The sequence below is a fragment of the Rattus norvegicus genome, chromosome 10 (assembly GCF_036323735.1).
Source record: "Rattus norvegicus strain BN/NHsdMcwi chromosome 10, GRCr8, whole genome shotgun sequence".
Classification (NCBI taxonomy): Eukaryota; Metazoa; Chordata; class Mammalia; order Rodentia; family Muridae; genus Rattus; species Rattus norvegicus.
The window spans coordinates 11342340-11360614 of record NC_086028.1 but is presented as its reverse complement, the minus strand read 5'-3'; the positions used below and the strand labels follow the sequence as shown (position 1 = coordinate 11360614).

Sequence of the window (18275 nt, the reverse complement as noted above, 5' to 3'; positions counted from 1 at the left end):
TAGCTACCACGTGGGTGCCAGCAACCAAGCCAAGTCCTCGACAAGAGCAGCAAAATGTTCGTAACTGCTGAGCCCTCTCACCAGTCCCCATAGTAACAGTTTTGAGCTGGGTGGTGGTGGTGCACACCATTAATCCCAGCACTTGGGAGGCAGAGACAGGCAGATCTCTGTGAGTTCACGGCCAGCCTGTTATAAAGTAAGTCCTGGACAGCCAGGGATACACAGAGCAACCCTGTCTTGAAAAACAAAACAAAGAATCAGGCCCAAAATTGGACCTGGCAGAATGGCTCAGTAGGGAGCAGTGCTTTCGATCAAGAAGATCTAGGACCCAAATGTGGAGGAGCGACCCAATTCCTGCAGGTTTTTTTTGCTTACTGTTAGCTGGGCATGGTGGTGTGTGCGTGTGACCCCAGCACTTGAAGGCAGAATTGGGCAGACTGAGCTTGAGGATACCAGGTCTACATGGCGAATTTCAGACTGGCCAGGGCTGTATACCAAACTCCACCTTAAAAAGTACATATGGTTTTCTTATTGTACTTTTAACTAGCCCAGGCTCTCAGCAGAGCCTTAATGACTTTTGAGATGAGCCCAGAGAGGTATGGCATGATTCAGTGGGCTGGGTGGGGAAGACATTGGGGGATGAGTAAAAAAGACTCAGGAGTCACATTCTGTTACTTCGAATACTTACCAACATTTCTTTCAACCAGATGCCTATTGTTGTCTGCTGTCTGCAGAATGGACCAAGTAGTACCCTAGACACTAGGATGCGGCAGCAGTGGGGTTACACTCGTCTCAGGAAAGCATAGGAGATGTCTCAGAGGCTGGGAGGACTTGGGAAAGGAAGGTAGGTCATTGGCTAGGACATAGTTATTTCCATGCTGTGGCCTCCTCAGTCAGGTGTATGGGGGTGGCCAGGTGGCATCTAGAGAAAGAAGGCTCATCTCCAGGCCTAATTTGCTTTCATTTCTACACATAGCTCCTGAGTGAGCTATTTGTTTCCAGACTTCTTTGTGGCATCTGAGCTGGAATTGGGGTGCACGGTACTTGAAAATGATGGAGCCGCCTGGGTGGTGGTTCAGGCTTTAATCCCAGCCCTTGAACAGCAGAGGCAGGTGGGTCTCTGACTTCAAGGACAACCAGGGCCACACAGAGAACCCACCTGCTGGTGAGGAGCTGGTAGGTGGTGGGTGTCCACTCGGGACCTTGATTTTGGCAGGCTTTTTCCAGGTTTAGGTGATGCTGGCATTAAGACAACCTGTTGTGTCTTCCTGACCCAGTGGATTCAGAAGTCCTCACTTGTTACTGTCTTTTCCCTCTACTCTTCTAGGACAGCTCCTGCCTGCCCAGATTTCAGCATCATTATTACCTTCAGAAGACAGTCCTGTTCTCACTGATCCATCTTCTCCCTAAATTTCTAAAATTTTCACTTTTTTGTACTAGGGATGAAACCTAGGGTCTTGTACAGTCATACTCTGCATCTTTTTCTTTCTCTTTTTCCCCACTCCCCTCCCCCTCCCCCATACCCTGCATCTTAATTTCACACACAGCCTAACTCTGCCTCACCAGGCCTGCTATTTACTTGTCTGTTCTTTGCACCTTGAGGTCTTTAATCTACCTACCTACCTACCTACCTTCATATCTGTCTATCTGCCCACCCACTACCCACCCACCTATCTATCTATCTATCTATCAAGAGATAATGTGTGTGTACACTGGTATGGTCTCCTCACTAACTAACTTCCTCAGCTAGGCGGTAGTGGACATCTTTAGTCCCAGCACTGCGGAGGCAGAGGCAGGCAGTTCTCTTAAGGTCAAGGCCATCCTGGTCTATAGAGCAAGTTCCAGGGCAGCCAGGGCTACACAGTGAAAAAGGAAAAGAGTATCCTCAAGGCAGACAGCATAGCTTTTGTCTGTTTATCCCATATTCCAGGGATGGCACAGCAAATTGTGCGTCAGTCAAGAGTGCAGTCCATGGTAGATGAACCTGATAGGACCACTGTTCCCTTTTCCTGCTAGAGGACTCTGATGTCAGGAACGGACACCTAATGGTTAGAAAGACCCAGATGCAGGTGCAAATTCAGAGGTGTCATGAAATCTCAGCAAGCAAGCAAGACTTGGGTTTCCTGGGCCTTTGCTAATCCTTCTGAAAGGCTTAGAGCTAAGCTGGCCTATCATGAAAGTCTTAGCCTGACCGGAACATTGATCTGACCCTGCGACTCAATCCCAAAGCCCAGACATTGGACAAAGCATATAATTTTTATTGGATTTTTTAAATTTACACTTTAAGTGTTATCCTCCTTCCTGGTTTCCCCTCTAGAAACCCATTATCCCCTTCCTCCTCCCCCTGCTTACCTACCCCCTCCCTTCCACCTCCCTACCCTGACATTCCCCTATACTGGGGCACCAAGCCTTGATAGGACCAAGGGCCTCTCCTCCCATTGATGCCTAACAAGGCATCCTCTGCTACATATGGGTCTAGAGCCATAGGTGCACCCCTGTGTTCTCTTGGGATGGTGCTTTAGTCCCTGGGAGCTCTGGGGGGGGGGGGGGTCTGGTTGGTTGATATTGTTGTTATTATGGGGTTGCAAACCTCTTCAGCTACTTCAGTCCTTTCTCTAACTCCTCCATTGGTGACCCCGTTCTCAGTTCAATGGTTGGCTGAGAGCATCTGCCTCAGTATTTGTCAGGCTCTGACAGAGCCTCTCAAGAGACAGCTATATATCAGGCTCCTGTCAGCATGCACTTCTTGGCATCCACAATTCACCTCATATTTTGAGAAAGGTCTTTCAAAGCCTACAGCTCACTGATTCAAGTGAAACTAGCTGGCCGGTGAGCTCCAGAGATCTTCCTGTTTTCACTTGTCATCTCTGGGGTCATATGTTCACGCCTGCCTTTTTTGGGGGTGTAGGGGGTGTACAGAATAGTTTATTTAGGGCATGGGAGGGGGGTTGAGGGGGTAGTAGAGTCAGAGTAAGGGAGGGAGGCTGGCTGTGAACATGTGGGGGGTAGGGTGATGATGATGATGATGATGATGGAAGAGGGTAAGAGCAAGCTTGCTCGGTAAGCACTTCACTGACTTAGTCATCTCCCTAGCCCACTTCTAAGGTTATTCCTGGCTTGACCACACCCATCCGGAGTCCTGGTGAAGAAAGAGGAGAGGACAAGAATCTTGGTCTCTTACATTGGTTGCAGTATGAATATTTTAATAAATCCCGGTGCAGGGTTCCTTTCCACCTTTGACCATTTGCGTTCCTGAGCCACACACACACACACACACACACACACACACACACACACACACACACACACACAGAGCCTTTATATTTTAACATGCCTTCAGCAGCACGATAGCTGGGACACTGCATAACCTCCACGCTGTTAGAATCCACCTCCCACCCAGAACTCCGAGTTACTACTTACTAATTTCTGTGCTCCATCTTGGCTGCTCTTGACCCAATTGAGCTGCCCTCTGGGCCTTGTTCTCTCAGCCATTCTACAAGGTGGCTCTGCTCCCTCCTGCACACCTCCTAAGGCATGGCTCCCTCCTGCACACCTCCTAAGGCATGGCTCCTCCTCTTCACGGTCCCAAGCCCCAAAACCTAAGTCCCACCCCTCTTCTCCCCAGCTATTGGCTATTGGCATCTTTATTTACCAGTCAGAATTAACTGGGCTCAGGTTCACAGAAGCTCCCGGCTGAGTCCAAATCATGGTGACCAGCACTTAGCATTGGAATACAAGCAGTGTTGGTCCAACCTACTACAATTAGTCTTCTGGCCTCAATTCATAATGAATGTTTAGGTGGCCTCTGCCTTTGGCCCTGCCTGCCTGAGAGTACTTAGGGGTGTCAAAGGCATAGCTGCTGGTCACTGCTCAGGGTTGAGGTGGAATAAGTACTTCGTTGCTCTGGTTCTGTGCTCTCAGGGCCCATTTTCATGCAGCTGCCACTCCAGCTCACTTCCCACAGACAGAGGCCTTTTCTTTTGGGAAACCATCTGAGAGAACAATGGCTTTATTTAGGGGAAAAAACAAACACAGAACTGTACACAAGAAAGGGTGTTGTGCTTCTTGTTCCTCACATGAGTGCTTCAAGATCACAAATGTGCAAAGTCCCCTTTGTGCTGCTCCAGCCACTGGTCCAGTGTCTGGGCTTTGGGGTTGAGTCGCAGGGTCAGATCAATGTTCCGGTCAGGTTTCAGGGCATAGAAACGGAACATGTTGGCCAAGTCTTGAGCCCCCTGGAAACCAAGCTTCTCGTATTCTTCAGGAGTTGTCTGGAAACAGAGAATCCACCATGTCTGTTTTCTCTACAGCCTTCGTGATGCCAGGTAAGACTGGCTCCCTCCAGAATCCCAGAAAGCCAGTGTGGGCTAGGTATCACCCAGTACTATGTTGGCCCTGAAGCCACTAACTCAAGTCCTCACTGAAAGGCCACACGAACTAACTAGAAACCCAGAAGTACAGAAACCAGAGCTCCTCACAGCTACCCGACACCAGTCTAAAGGCTGCTCTTTCAAGGTCATGAGATGAAAGCCTCCAGTGTCTTTCAGAGCCCAAATCAACAGTATCCCTTCCTTGTTCAAAAGCCAAAATTATTCCTATTTTCCTCCCAAACCCAATCTGAACTCTGTGCTCCTCAGACTCTTCATATCCACGGCTCAGTTCCACCTCCTTTTAAGGCCACTCAGCCACCTAGTGGACGTTATTTCCAGGACCCGAGATGGCGTCCTGGAACTCACTTTGTAGACCAGGTGGCACATACACACAAAATTTTAATGGGGTTGGGGATTTAGCTCCAGTGGTAGAGCGCTTGCCTAGGAAGCACAAGGCCCTGGGTTCGGTCCCCAGCTCCGAAAAAAAGAACCAAAAAAAACCAAAACAAAACAGTATACCCGAAGCCTGGACAAGAATGGTGAGGGCTAAAAGGGGACAAAAGGTCTAAGGGCCATACTTGTCTTTCCCAGTGTCTCTAACACCCGTCCTGTAGAGAGGCCTGGCAGACCCTGTGATTTCAGCCCTCCTCAACTTGACTCCTACTGATCCTTCCTGGAAACTCAGTCCCCTTGGTCAAAACTAAGCCAGAACTTTCTCCCTGACATGTAAGTGCCCAGGAACAGTAGGTGTTAATTGGCCATGAACTTAGACTTAAACCTTACTCTGAAGGGTAAGAAGCTCTCGATGAGTGGTTCTCAGCCCTCTTAATGCTGCATCTTTAATTCAGTTCCTTATGTTATGGTGACCCCTCCCCCAACCATAAAATTCTTTTCCTTGCTACTTCAACTGTAACTTTGCTGTTGTGAGTTGTAATGTAAATGTCTGATATATAGAATATCTGATAGGCAACTGTGAAAAGGTCTTTCCACCCTTCCCCAAGGGGTCAAGGGTTAACAATTATTGCTTTAGATAGTCCTTTCCTACCCCCAGAAGACCCCTTTGGGGGCCAGTGAGATGGTTCAGTAAAAGCACCTACTGCCAAGTCTGATGACTTAAGTTTGGTCCCCAGGACCCATAAGGTAGAAGCAGAGAGCTGACTGCAGAAATACTGAGGTGTGTGTGTGTGTGTGTGTGTGTGTGTGTGTGTGTGTGTGTGTTTGTGTGTGTGCGCACACACACACACACAAAATAATTGGGGTTAAAAAAACCTAGCCAGGAGAAATGGCACACAACTTATAATCCCAGAACTCAGGAGACAAAAGCAGGTAGATCTCTGAGTTTGAGGCTAGCCTGATCTACATAGTGAGTTCCAGGACAGCCAGGGTTACATAGTAAGACCCTGTCTCGAAAACAAAAGAAAACAAAAAATCCAAAAACCAAACCAGACCAAACCAAACCAACCTTTGGGGAGTTAGGGGGATCCTGCACGGGCTCAGGCACCACAGCTCTGGGAGGGAGGAACCCACCTTGGCGTGAAGCACAGTCTTGCCAGTGTGCTTGCTAAGCAAAGCTGCATATTCCTCTGCGGTGTGCCTGCAGGTACTGAGCCCGACGTTCTGCCCTATGTACTCTTCTGGCTTCTTCAGCAAGCTGAGCACCACGGGGCCCAGGTCACTCACAGACATTCCATCCATGGGGACATCACCCATAGGCAAGTCTATGAGAACAGAGAGGTTTTCCCAGCAGCCAGTTCTCTGGGAATCCACACACATCAGTGTTGGTCTTTGTCTTTGTGTGGCGCCAGTGGCCTGTCATTCCCTGTGTGCAGGACTCCTGAACTCCGTGAAGGTGATATTCATAGAGGGCAGAGTGGCCAGCAGCCCTTCCAGCTCTGGCCTAGTGCATCCTGCATCCTTATGCACCCTGCATGGTGCTTCCACTGTGGCACTGTGGCACTGTGGCAGGACACAAGCTGGCTGAGGTTCCTTTTAAGCTAGGCCAGGGCATCCTGTTCATTTACAAACTGACCAGCAAGCATCATCCACATCCCCCTGGCTTCTTCTTCTAACCCTGGATGGTTTTCTCATTACTCCAAGGGACCAGTGTTAAACCATTTCACAGAATATGAAGTCAAGGTTTACCTAGATGATATGCCTAGTCTCAAGCCTAATGTTAGGGAACGCGGGCTTAGCCCCCGAGTGATCTGAGGACAATCCCACTTTAGGCCACAGCTGATACTCTCTGTGCTGAGAACTGTGTTTCACGCTGTGGGGCAGGGCACTCACCCAGCAAGAAGCTCTTTCCATCTGCAGCCTTCTGGGGCAGGAAATAGGAAAGGAGGTTCTCGAAATAGCAAGGCAGTCGCACGCTGGTCATCGGAACGCCGATGTGTCGGAAGTATTCCTCCACTTCCCCCTTGCCATCAAAGTGTCCTGCAGCCAGCCTCCCAGCCGTCAGCTTCTTGATGTTTTCCAGGCCACTGTACACTACATAATGGAGGCCCAAGCGTTTGGCTAGATCGGCTAGAAGCTTGCCCTGGTAAGCAGGAAAGACCACAAAGGTAAGAGGAAGGTCATGAGTCTCTGATCCTCCTCCTCTACCCCAAGGAAGCCCTCTGTTCTAGAATAACGCTCATGTACAGCAGCACTACACTAAGCCTGCAAACTCCGGGATCACCCTTAAGCTCATGGGTTTTCTTCAGCTATAGCTCAGTATGCGCACTAGGGAAAAGTGACCGAAGAGGTGAAGCCAGGAAGATCAGGAGTTCAAGGCTAACCTCAGCTACATGAAACAGCAGGTCTGCCTTGGGAAGGGCACAAAAGCCCTACAAACTATAAACTGTAACTCCAGTTCCAGGGGATCCGATGCCCTTTTCAGGCCTCTGTGGATACCATATGGAAGTGGTACACAGACATAAATGCAGGCAACACACCTGTGGTGATTCTAATGAGGACAGCCCCATAGGCCCAAATATTTGAACACTTGGTCCCACTGGTGGAACTGTTTGAGAAGTAGGAGGTGTACTTTTGTTGGAGAAGGTGTGGCACTGGAAATGAGCTTTGAAGTTTCAAAAGCCCAAACCATTATTTATGTATACTTCTCCAATGCCATACCTGCCCGGCTACTGCCATGCTTCCAGCCATGATGATCATGGACTCCGACCCTCTGGAACCATGAGCCCTGATAAACATTTAAAAAAAAAAAAAAAAAGATGGCTCAGAGGTTAAGAGTACTGTCTGCTCTTCCAGAGGTCCTGAGTTCAATTCCCAGCAACCACATGGTGGCTCACAACCATCTATAATCAGGTCTGGTGCCCTCTTCTGGCCTGCAGGTGTACATGCAGGCAGAAAGCTGTATGATGTATACATAATAAATAAATAAATGTAAAAAAAAAAGGTATTCTGAAGTTTAGAATACAAATTATAAAAAAAAATAGGTTGCCTTGGATACGGTTTCCCTTTATAACAACAGAAAAATACCATAAACATGAAGTAAAAATAAATAGTAATTATCATCATCATCATGCTAGGCATATGCCTATAGTCCTAGCATTCAAGATCACAAGTTCTAGGCCCACTCGGGCTATATAGCAAAACCTGGCCTTACCCCTCCCTACCAGAATAAAACAGGAAGCAGCCATGAGAATGTGGAAGCAGATATTGGTGTGACACAGCCATACTTAGTCACACCTAGCACCACAGAACATTGAAGAAGCATTCCTCCTCAAGCTCTACAAAGGACCGTGATCTTCAGCTTTTAAAACTGTGAGAACTGTGGTTTTGAATACCCGGAGTATAGTTATCACGGCCCTAGGGAGCTCACAAGAGTTTCCCAGGATTAAGGAGACGAATCTGTTTCAACCAGATCTTTGTCCCAAGTGCTGTGGTATGCATGTAGTTTGTCCCCACGAGGGTTCACTAGCTAGGGAGAGGGTGTGTCCTCCATCAATTTACAGAACAGTAAGGAAAAGAGCAGGGCCTGCAATGCTCCGCCCTCCCTGGCAGATCAGAGCTGCCTTCTGGATCAACTGGGGACCAGAGGCCTTGTCTGAGGCACAGTGTACCAAGCCCTGCCCTCCTCACACTTTACCTGCTGCACTTCTTGGTCCTGGCTGCAATTCTCCCAGTAATTGGTCACAATGAAGGTGGCATAAGCTCCAGTCAGGGCCAGCTCCATGCTAGCTGCATCGTCCTGGTCTCCTCGCACTACCTCGGCACCCTGCCGCTTCAGCTCTTTCGCTGCTTTCTGCTCAGGGTTCCTTGTTACCACTCGAACCCTGAATGTCCCATCTTCCAGCAGTGTACGTGCCACCGAGCCACCTTGCGCACCTGTGAAGAGTCAAAACGTCTCTCAGCGGCCAGAGTCCAAGTGAAAGAACAGTGTCGAAGGGATTACTCCACCAAAGCAAACCTGCCCAAGAAACACGGGTGTCTCCTTAAACTGTCTAGGTTTTCTACATTTTGGGGGAGGTTGGTTGGTTTTGTTTTAAGACAGAATCTCGCTGTGTGCCCTGGCTAACCTGAAACTCAAATGTATCCCAGGCTGCAGACAGTTGTGAGCTGCCTTACATGGGTGCTGGGAATTGAAGTCAGGCCTTCTGTAAGCAGCTCTTTACTTTAAAATGCATAATCGGGGCTGGAGAGATGGCTCAGCGGTTAAGAGCACTGACTATTCTTTCAGAGGTCCTGAGTTCAAATCCCAGCAAACAAATGGTGGCTCACACCCATCTGTAATGGGGTCTGACGGCCTCTTTTGGTGTGTCTGAAGACAGAGACAGTGTACTCATATAAATAAAAATTTAAAAAAAAACTTTTTAAAAAATATGTATAATTCAAGGTCTGCTGGTATGTATACTCCAGTGGTAGTGTTTGCATAGAATGCATGAGACCCTAAATTCAATCCCAAGCATTACACACACACACACACACACACACACCCCAAAGGAGTAAAATGTATAATAAAATGCTTTTAATATAATCACTAAATTGTGATTATTTTTATTTAGTTCTGCCACCTTGTGTCCTAATCCCCAAAGAAACTTCATCTCCATTAAGAGTCATTCTCTGGGCTGGAGAGATGGCTCAGTGGTTAAGAGCACCGACTGCTCTTCCCAAGGTCCTGAGTTCAAATCCCAGCAACCACATGGTGGCTCACAACCATCTGAAACGAGTCTGATGCCCTCTTCTGGTGTGTCTGAAGATAGCGACAGTGTAATCATAATATATAATAAATAAATAAAATATTAAAAAAAAAAAAGAGTCATTCTTTAAGGGATGGCACACACCTTTAATCCCAGCACTTGAGGAGCAAAGGGAGGTGGATCTCTGTGAGTCTGAGGTCAGCCTGGTCTACAGAGCCAGTTCCAGGACATCCAGGGCTACACAGAGAAACCCTGTGTCAAAAAAAAAAATTTTTTTAAATAAATCTTTTACAAAATATAAAGGATACAGATACACATGTGCTACTAGCTAGAAATGTAGATGTGGGCCAATGAGATGGCTCAGCAGGCAAGAGTGCTTGCAGCCAAGTGTAACACCTGGACCTTCACGTGTGCACTCACAGAGCACACATCTGTTTTAAAATAAGTAGATTAATCTTGAACTGACAGAAGCTAGTCACCAAAGGCCACAAATGTGATTCCATCTGCATGAAAGTCAACAGGGTAAACCCCAGGTAAATTAGTGGCTGACAGGTTACTGGAAGGGAAATGGGTGAATGCTTTTTTTTTTGTTTATTTGAGGCAGGATTTCTCTGTGTAGCCCTGGCTGTCCTGGAACTCCCTCTGTAGACCAGGCTAGCTTCAAACTCACAGACCTCTGCCTGCCCCTGCCTCTTGAGTGCTGGGATTAAAGGCATGTGTCACCACGGCCCAGCAGTTTTATTTATTTTTATTATGTATCAGGGTTTTGCTTGCATGTATCTGCACCGTGTGTGCAGTACCTGAGGAGGCCAGAAGAGGGTTGTTTGATCCCCTAGAATTGACATTACAGATAGTTGTGAACCACCAGGTGGGGTTCCTGGGAACCAAACCCCCGTCCTCTACCTGAGTTAACAGGTGCGCTTCCTCTGAGCCATCTCTCCAGCCTCGTTTTATATCAGTCCCCCCCCCCCGGGGGGGGGCTGGGGACCGAACCCAGGGCCTTGCGCTTGCTAGGCGAGTGCTTTACCATTGAGCTAAATCCCCAACCCCTTATATCATTTTCTAATCAGGCAGTGGCCAGCGTATCTGCCATATCAGCTACTCCAGAGGCTGATGGGGAAAGGCAGTTTGGACCTCAGGAGTTTAAAGCCAGCCTGCTGGGATGATACAATCAGGAAAGTTAAAATGGGCTGGGTATGGGGGCCCATGCCTCTAATCCCAGCACTTAGGAAACAGAAGTAGGTGGATCTCTGCAAGTTCAAAGCCAGTTTGGGCTACATGGTGAGTTCTGGACTAACCAGAGCCACAAAGTGGGACTGTGACTCAAAACACCAAAAGCAAAAGCAAAATTCTTGTTTTCACCTGTACTATCGGGGTGGGGGTGGGAGTGGGACACAGACGAGTGGTACAGCGCCTGCCCTGTGAGGCCTTGGGTTCCATCTCCAGCACCACAAACACTTAAAGCCCCAACAGTGAACCACAGACAAAACTGAGGTGAGAAAGCAGGGTCTGAAGTTGCAGGCTAGGAATCACGGAGTGGCTGTGGGTAAAGGCCCAAGCCTAACACTTGAGTGCCATCTCTGGGACCCACGTGGTGGAAGGAGAGAAGCAATTTTTTCCTCCCTTTCACCCCCACAAATGCTGGATGGCAGTGTGCACACCCACAACATAAATAAAATTTAATAACATATTGTAATAAGTTCCAGGCTGTCTGGGCTACCCTAATGAGGTTCTGTCCTGAATAATAACAACAACAACAACAACAACAACAACAATAATAATAATAATAATAATAATAATAATAATAATAATAATAAAAGTAATAATACACATGACCCTTCTCAAAATAAAAATAATGGGGCTGGGAAGATGGCTTTGCAGTTCAGGCTGTTCTTACAGAGGACCAAGATTTGATTCCCTGTACTCATACATCAGCTGATAATCGTATCTCTAATTCCAGGGGTTCCAATATCCTCTCCTAGCCTGGTCAGGCACTGCACACACGTGGTGCATAGCCATACATGCTCGCAAAGCACCCACACACAAAATAAGGAATAACCTCACTACCACCTCAGCCCAGAAGTTCAGCACGCAATTCAGAGAGAGGTACGGACCTTGCCCAGTATTTAGGAAGCCCTAGGTTTAATCATCAGCCACTGGAAAAGTAAACAAAGAAAAAAATCCTTATATATTAGAAAGGAAATTAGGTAATTAGGTGTGGAGGTTGGTGGAAGCGAAGTCACGCGGCTATTTGAAAACATGTTTACATTTATTCTGGTAGGAAACCAAGGAAACTTGTCATCTAGGGGAGGAGAGGTAGAAAATTCAATATCGGTATTCTGTGCAAAACGATGCACACACGTGTGTGCACACATATGGAAGTCATCTGTAGATCATCTGGCCTTGAACTTTGAGAAAGCCTCTTGCTTCTGCTTTGGGAGTCCTCGGATCAAAGACGTGCGACCCCACGTTTGCTCATATATATTGAATTGAACATACTCAAAAATAAATCTGCTTTCATCTTTTACCTCCCCCAGTCACCCACATGTGTGAGAACCACAGCCGTTCTTCCTACGAAACAAGGGTCCGGAGGCCTCGGCTCTGCAGATCTTCCTAGGCCTGGCTAGCTCACCTGTGGCTCCAAAAACCACCACCAGTTTCTTATCAGCCATGGGGTCCAGAGCCCAAAGAGCACGATCCCAAGAGGTCTGGGGTGGCAGAGTTGGCGAAGAGCAGGATCTCCACCCCGAGACGTCCGGTCCCTGAACACGTTCCGAGATCCTGTCAGGCAACACCTAGTGCCAAGTCCCTAGATCACAACTCGGGGGACAAAAGCTAGGACTAGGGTCCGAGAATGGGATTTGGCGGGATCCACAGGCCTCAGCAGAGTCCACTAAAAGGGGGGAGGGTGCAGTTTTGTGCAAGCCGCCAGCCCCTACTGGAGCCTCCTCTACCCTAACAGAGTCCCTTCCGGCCTCGCCGTGTGTGCCTGACACTTGACAGGCTTCCACAGTGGTGTCTGCGGTCCTGGTCCTGACCTTGCTCTTGCTCACACAACCTGCCCTCCCCCGCGCCCGATGGCTTGATGGTTCCTCCCTTCACGCTCGGGCTGCTTCTGGGTTAAAGCCTCCGGGTGAGCGCACTGGCCTAAGTGTGCAAGTACGGTTTTTCTGCCCGAGTGCATGTGGCGTGTGTCTGGCGTGAGGGCGGGAGATGGGGTTTCTGCTAGATAGAATACCTGTCTTAAGCCTTCCTAGTGCTGAGATTAGAGGTATGAACTACCATGCTTGGCTGATTATCTCTACATTATGTAAAACATTAATCTACACTTATAAAACGCTTTTTGGTGGTGGTGGTGGTGGTGGTGGTGGTCGTCGTCGTCGTCGTCATCATCATCATCATCATCATCGACGATGTCTCACATTGTAGTCATCTGGCCTGGAGGTTGGTATGTAGACCAGGCTCTGCCTTTCCAGTGTTGGCGCCACACCTGGCTTGATTACTACTTTAATAAATACATGAGATCCATCTTCATTTGTGCATATTGGCTGTCATTTAATGTTCCCTAACCTTCTGAAGCTATCTGTGGGACTCCTCTGTATGTCCGACTAACTTTTTTTTTTTCTTTTCTTTTTCTCGGAGCTGGGGACCGAACCCAGGGCCTTGCGCTTGCTAGGCAAGCGCTCTACCACTGAGCTAAATCCCCAACCGACTAACTTTGTAGGAACTGTATTTCTTTTTCTTGTTTGAGATGGGTGTGTGTGTGTGTGTGTGTGTGTGTGTGTGTGTGTGTGTGTGTGTGTCCCTGGCTGTTCTGGAACTCACTCTGTAGAACCAGGCTGGCTTCAAACAGAGCTCCACCTGCCTCTGCCTCCCAAATGCTGGGATTAAAGGCGTGTGTCACCACCACCCTGCTCTTTTTTTTTTTTGTTAAGACAACTGAGATTTAGGTTCAACTCACACTTGGATGTGCCTTACCAGTTATCTGAAAAGTTATTGCTAAGTGAGACACACCATCCATTTTCCAGTCTTTAACTTGTCTCAAGTCAAACGCCTCCTCAGGATCTTCTCCAGAGCGTGCACTTTGTTACTTGGTTGCTAACAGCTCTGGAAAAAGTGCCTTTGATTAGACAGGCAAATGACTGTTGATGATTTCGTTAGTTAACCAATGGGCTGTGAATACAGCAGCTCCAGTAAAAGCCAAAAAATCCGCCATTGTTTTCCTTTAAAGCTAGCATTTGAGATACCTCAGGGGATTGTTTTTGTAGTGTCTATTTTTTAATTTATTTTTTATTACTTTTAGTTTTGTGTGTATGTGCATGTGGCGGGGTGGGGAGGTATACATATGAGTTTATTTTGCCTGCAGGGGCCAGAAATGTGAGGAGTTACAGATGTCCCTAAGCCACCGAATGTGGATGCTATGACTCAAACTCAGTCCACTGGAAGAACGTTTTTGTTTGTTCGTTTGTTTGTTTTGTTTGTTCGTTTCGGGACAGAGTCTCTTGTATATAGTCCTGGCTGTCCTGAAATTCACTAGGTGGACCAGGCTGGTTTTGAACTCACAGAGATCCACCTACTTTTTGACATCTGATGTAGTTTGTTTTTTGAGACAAGGTCTTATTATGTGGCCCAGCTGGTCTCAAATTTGGGAGTCTCCTGCCTCTGCTTCCAGAATACTGGATTATAAGTATGTATCACTATGCCTAGATGATTATGCTATGTGAGACATTGACCTGGACTTTTAAAAAAATGCTTGTGTTTATTGTTTAATAAATCCTTATTTAGGGCTGGAAAGATGGTTCAGTGGTTAAGAGCATTGACTGCTCTTCCAGAGGTCCTGAGTTCAATTCCCAGTAACCACATGGTGGCTCACAACCATCTGTAATGGGATCTGATGCCCTCTTCTGGTGTGTCTGAAGAAAGCTACAGTGTACTCATGTACATAAAATAAATGAATATTTAAAAAATAAATAAACTCACATATACACTTGTGTTTACATTTATAAATGCATGTCATTTATGATTTTTTCTTTTAATAGCATATATTGATTATCTGTAACCATGGGTTTCAGTATGACATTTTTATGCAGGTATAAAGTTCTTTTTACCACATTCACTCCCCATTAGCTTTTGTTGTTCTTCTACTCCCACTGACGCCTTCCTCTCCAGCCAGCCTTCCTGCTCTTTTCATACTTGTTTCCTTAAAATACTTAAGTGAATGAAAAAATAAATTATAGGAAATATTTTTATCATCTTTCTAACGATATGTGAATATGCGTGTGAGTATGTGCATGTGGCTACAGATGTGTGTGGAGGATAAAAGAGGGTGTTTGGTCCCCTGAACTGAGTTACATTGGCTGTGAGATGCGCCATGTGGGTGCTGGGGACTGAGCTGCCATCCTCTGGAAGAGCAGCAAGTACTCTTAACCTCTGAGACATCTCTCTAGCCCTCCACAGCCCCCTTGTTTTTCATAATGATTTCATCAGTGTTGCTTACAGGAGCTTGGGCTAAGGGGAGAGGTCATGTACAGGAACGTGGGTATCCATTTATGAATTTGTTTTGTGTATATCTCGTCACCTCTGCCACCCTATGATATTACGCTTCTGTGCCTATGGGGCAAATCCATATCTTACTGGGGTATGGGGCAGGCGTTGAGCAATTGTAGAGCACCGTAAACATCTGGGAAAATCACTACTTAGTGGTAAGTTCTTCAGGTTCCTATCGTGAACTGAACACTCCTTCGGTTTCATTTTCATGCACATAAGCAGAACCTTTGGGGAACTGGGACAATCTAATTCCCTAATTAGCCGCTGTTGGACTTTGTCTTGTTGCCTTAAGTAAAAGAACTGTCAGTCAAACAGCCACCTGGAGAAAATTAATGATCGTAATGACGGCTTTAGCTGCTGAAGGCACAGCTTCAGTAAGAGCCGTTTGAAAATCTGTCATACCAACTTACTGCTTATCAACAGCCCCAGTGAACCCTAAATAATCTTGCAACTGTTTCCATGTAGGCAAGAGGGGGAACAGTGCTCCTTGCGAGCTAACAAAATTATGAGCATGAGGTGCTAAGAAGCGAGGTTCTGATTGGTCCAAGCACAAGTCTCAGTATTTCTCATTGGTGCTTAAGAGGCAAGACTGTGATTGGACAAGCAAATAGCTGAGGTTTCTCCAAAGCAAATGGTTATGTCTGGTTTCAGGTCCCAATACCCTTGTCAGGCTATGTAAGGTCAGCTCGTGGGTTTGCCATGAGACTTGTCACTACAAGCCTCGGCTGGTATAGCTGCCATAGTTCTACCCGGGAGCTGCCTTACTGGATGGTTTTTGGTTTTGTGTTGTTTCTGTTCTTCCCATTTTTCAATAGAGTTGTCCGAGTTAAGATGGAGGAAACAGCGGAGAGAGCAGTGAAGGTGGTGGGTTGTTGGAGAACCCTGCTCTTAAGGTCACAGTCCGCCATGTCTGGTTAGCTGTCTGAGTTCCGTGTAAAATGGAGGACTTCCTTTCTCAGAGGGGCTTCCCTTTTTCTGCCTAACCTTACTCGGAGAGTGTCTCTGGGCACAGATGCCTGACTTTATCTGGGATGTAGAACTCTCTGCACTCTCTGGATGTCTCGGCACACAAGTTCTGCTCTGGCTTCCTACCTAAATGATAATTAGGTCCTGTGTTACGACCAATCAAGCATTCCCGCCCATATGATTATTAGGTACTATGTTTAGGACCAATCAGCCCTTTCCACCAATACTCCTAAGAGCCTTTATATACCCTACTCCTGTAACAATAAAATAGAGCTGTTTCCGAAAGTCCTCCCGTCATACTCACAGCCGTCTGAACCCTGCTTTCTGCTCTTACTCCTCTGCCTTCATGGGCTGGTGGCCAATGATCCCTGAGAAGAGAGACCCACAGTAGGTAACTCGAGGCAGCTGAGTGGTTGTTAGCACCACTGGTAAATGGGTCAAGGCAGCCAACTATTTGACGTTAGAAAAAGAAATTGAACGATGGGGGCGGGGCCTGCAAAAAAAGAAAGGAAGGAAGGAAGGAAGAAATTGAACACTGGAGGACGCGTAGGAAGGACAGTGGACCCAGACAAACAAGAAAAAGCTAAGAGCGGAGACTGAAGGAACCAGAGAAGAAAGACTGCAAGGCCCTCGTCAAAGAACTGCCAAGTCTTCAGGATCTCAGGGTCTGAGACTCTGAACCCATACTATAATCAACCTTGTCTCTTGGCACCAATCTTCATCTTTCCGCTAGGCCACAAGGAAAAGTGCTCCGCTTTTAGCCTAGGTGGACATCATTGTAAGGTCATCTCGAGTTCACTGAGACTTGTGAAATCAAAAGGTCCAATACAAACTGAGCCAGCCTTGGATGGTGCTGTGCCTTCAAGAGCCCAGATGACCATCTGTGATCATCAATTTGCTTTCTTAAGGTGTCTGTAGGGTATTCCAAAAGTCTGGTAGGCAGCAAGAAAGAGTCTAAGGCAGCTGCCAAATGGGGCATCACACTGGACCACCCTGAACTCTGTCTCAGTCAGGGTTTCTATTCCTGCACAAACATCATGACCAAGAAGCAAGCTGGGGAGGAAAGGGTTTATCCAGCTTACACCTCCACATTGCTGTTCATCACCAAAGGAAGTCAGGACTGGAACTCAAGCAGGTCAGGAAGCAGGAGCTGATGCAGAGGCCATGGAGGGATGTTACTCACTGACTTCCTTGCCCTGGCTTGCTCAGCTTGCTCTCTTATAGAACCCAGGACCACCAGCCCAGGGACAGCACCACCCACCATGGGCTGGGTCCTCTCCCCTTGAACACTAGTTGAGAAAATGGCTTACAGGGGACACCAGACTGGCTCTACCTTGTTCAAAAGCCCTACTGACCTGGCCTTTGATTCCAGCACTTGGCAGACGCAGGTGGATGTCGGAGTTAGAGGCCAGCCTGGTCTACAGAGCTTCAGGACAGCCAGGGCTACATATTGAGATCTTGTCCGGAAAAACAAAACAAAATAAATCCATAGGGGCAGATCCAGCAATAAATAAATTAGAGAAGAAAAGAGGTGGTGCCCTGGTTTTTGGAAACTTTCACCATCAAAAGCTCTGATAATATAGCACAGTGGTAGAGTTCTTGTCTTAACATGCTGGAGATCCTGGATTGAATCCCTAGTAGTGAGTCCTATCTCTGTAATACTACTACTACTACTACTACTACTACTACTAATAATAATAATAATAATAATAATAATAATAATAATAATAATGACAGAAAAGAAGGCTCTGAGGAGAGCTTGCATTCACCACTAACTTAGCATCAATAAAATCCAACACCCTGGTCCTGCTCAGGGAGAAACTGCCTTCATTCTTTGGTTATCAATTAGGTTATCTAGATTTCTTCTAGAACGTCTTGGTTCTTTGTGAATAACACTGAGTAGGAAAGGATTCTGAAAATTTGGTTAACACTGCTAGAATGGAAATCTTCCTAGCTTGTAGGTGCATTATATACCTGAATAATAGAGAGATAGAAAGAGAACATTGTGGGGCTGGGGAGACATAACTCTGCAAAAGTAAGGGGCTTTTCTATGCTCTCCTTGCTGTGAGTAAAAACCCAGAGACCTTCATATTTATGGTAAAGGTGAGGCGCTAAGCTGGGCAGATTCTAAGCTATTCTAACCAAGTGTGCTGGCTTACTTCCCAGCCATGTGGTCCTTTCCTGCCATCTCAGGCCGCTCTGGCTCACTCCTGTCCTGATTCAACTCCCTCATTCTCTCCTGAGACTCTTC

At 47.0% G+C, this 18275-nt stretch overlaps 1 protein-coding gene across 5 annotated transcripts; it reads right to left on the bottom strand.

Moving 5' to 3' along the window:
* Positions 1 to 3993: 3993 nt before the first annotated feature.
* Positions 3994 to 12535, bottom strand: Nmral1 (NmrA like redox sensor 1). 5 transcript variants are annotated; one of them, NM_001191588.1, is made up of 6 exons: positions 12144 to 12183; positions 8461 to 8699; positions 7354 to 7371; positions 6657 to 6906; positions 5898 to 6088; positions 3994 to 4271 (listed from the first exon to the last, which is right to left on the bottom strand). In NM_001191588.1, exons 1-6 carry the CDS (start codon positions 12181 to 12183, stop codon positions 4092 to 4094), a joined length of 918 nt encoding a protein of 305 aa, NP_001178517.1. In that variant the 3' UTR covers positions 3994 to 4091. The 5 variants fall into 5 exon arrangements, with proteins under 5 accessions (NP_001178517.1, XP_006245846.1, XP_038941263.1 ...); XM_006245784.3 differs by lacking the exon at positions 7354 to 7371 and having other exon boundaries at positions 12144 to 12535; XM_039085335.2 differs by lacking the exons at positions 7354 to 7371; positions 12144 to 12183 and adding an exon at positions 9656 to 9763.
* Positions 12536 to 18275: the final 5740 nt, after the last annotated feature.

Coding starts and splice junctions, on each gene's coding strand:
- Nmral1 (NM_001191588.1), bottom strand. CDS start 12,183: ATGGCTGATAAGAAACTGGTGGTGGTTTTTGGAGCCACAG. Junction 6,089..6,656: donor TGGAAAGAGCTTCTTGCTGG/GTGAGTGCCCTG, acceptor CTGTTCTCATAG/ACTTGCCTATGGGTGATGTC. Junction 4,272..5,897: donor AGACTGTGCTTCACGCCAAG/GTGGGTTCCTCC, acceptor CTCTGTTTCCAG/ACAACTCCTGAAGAATACGA.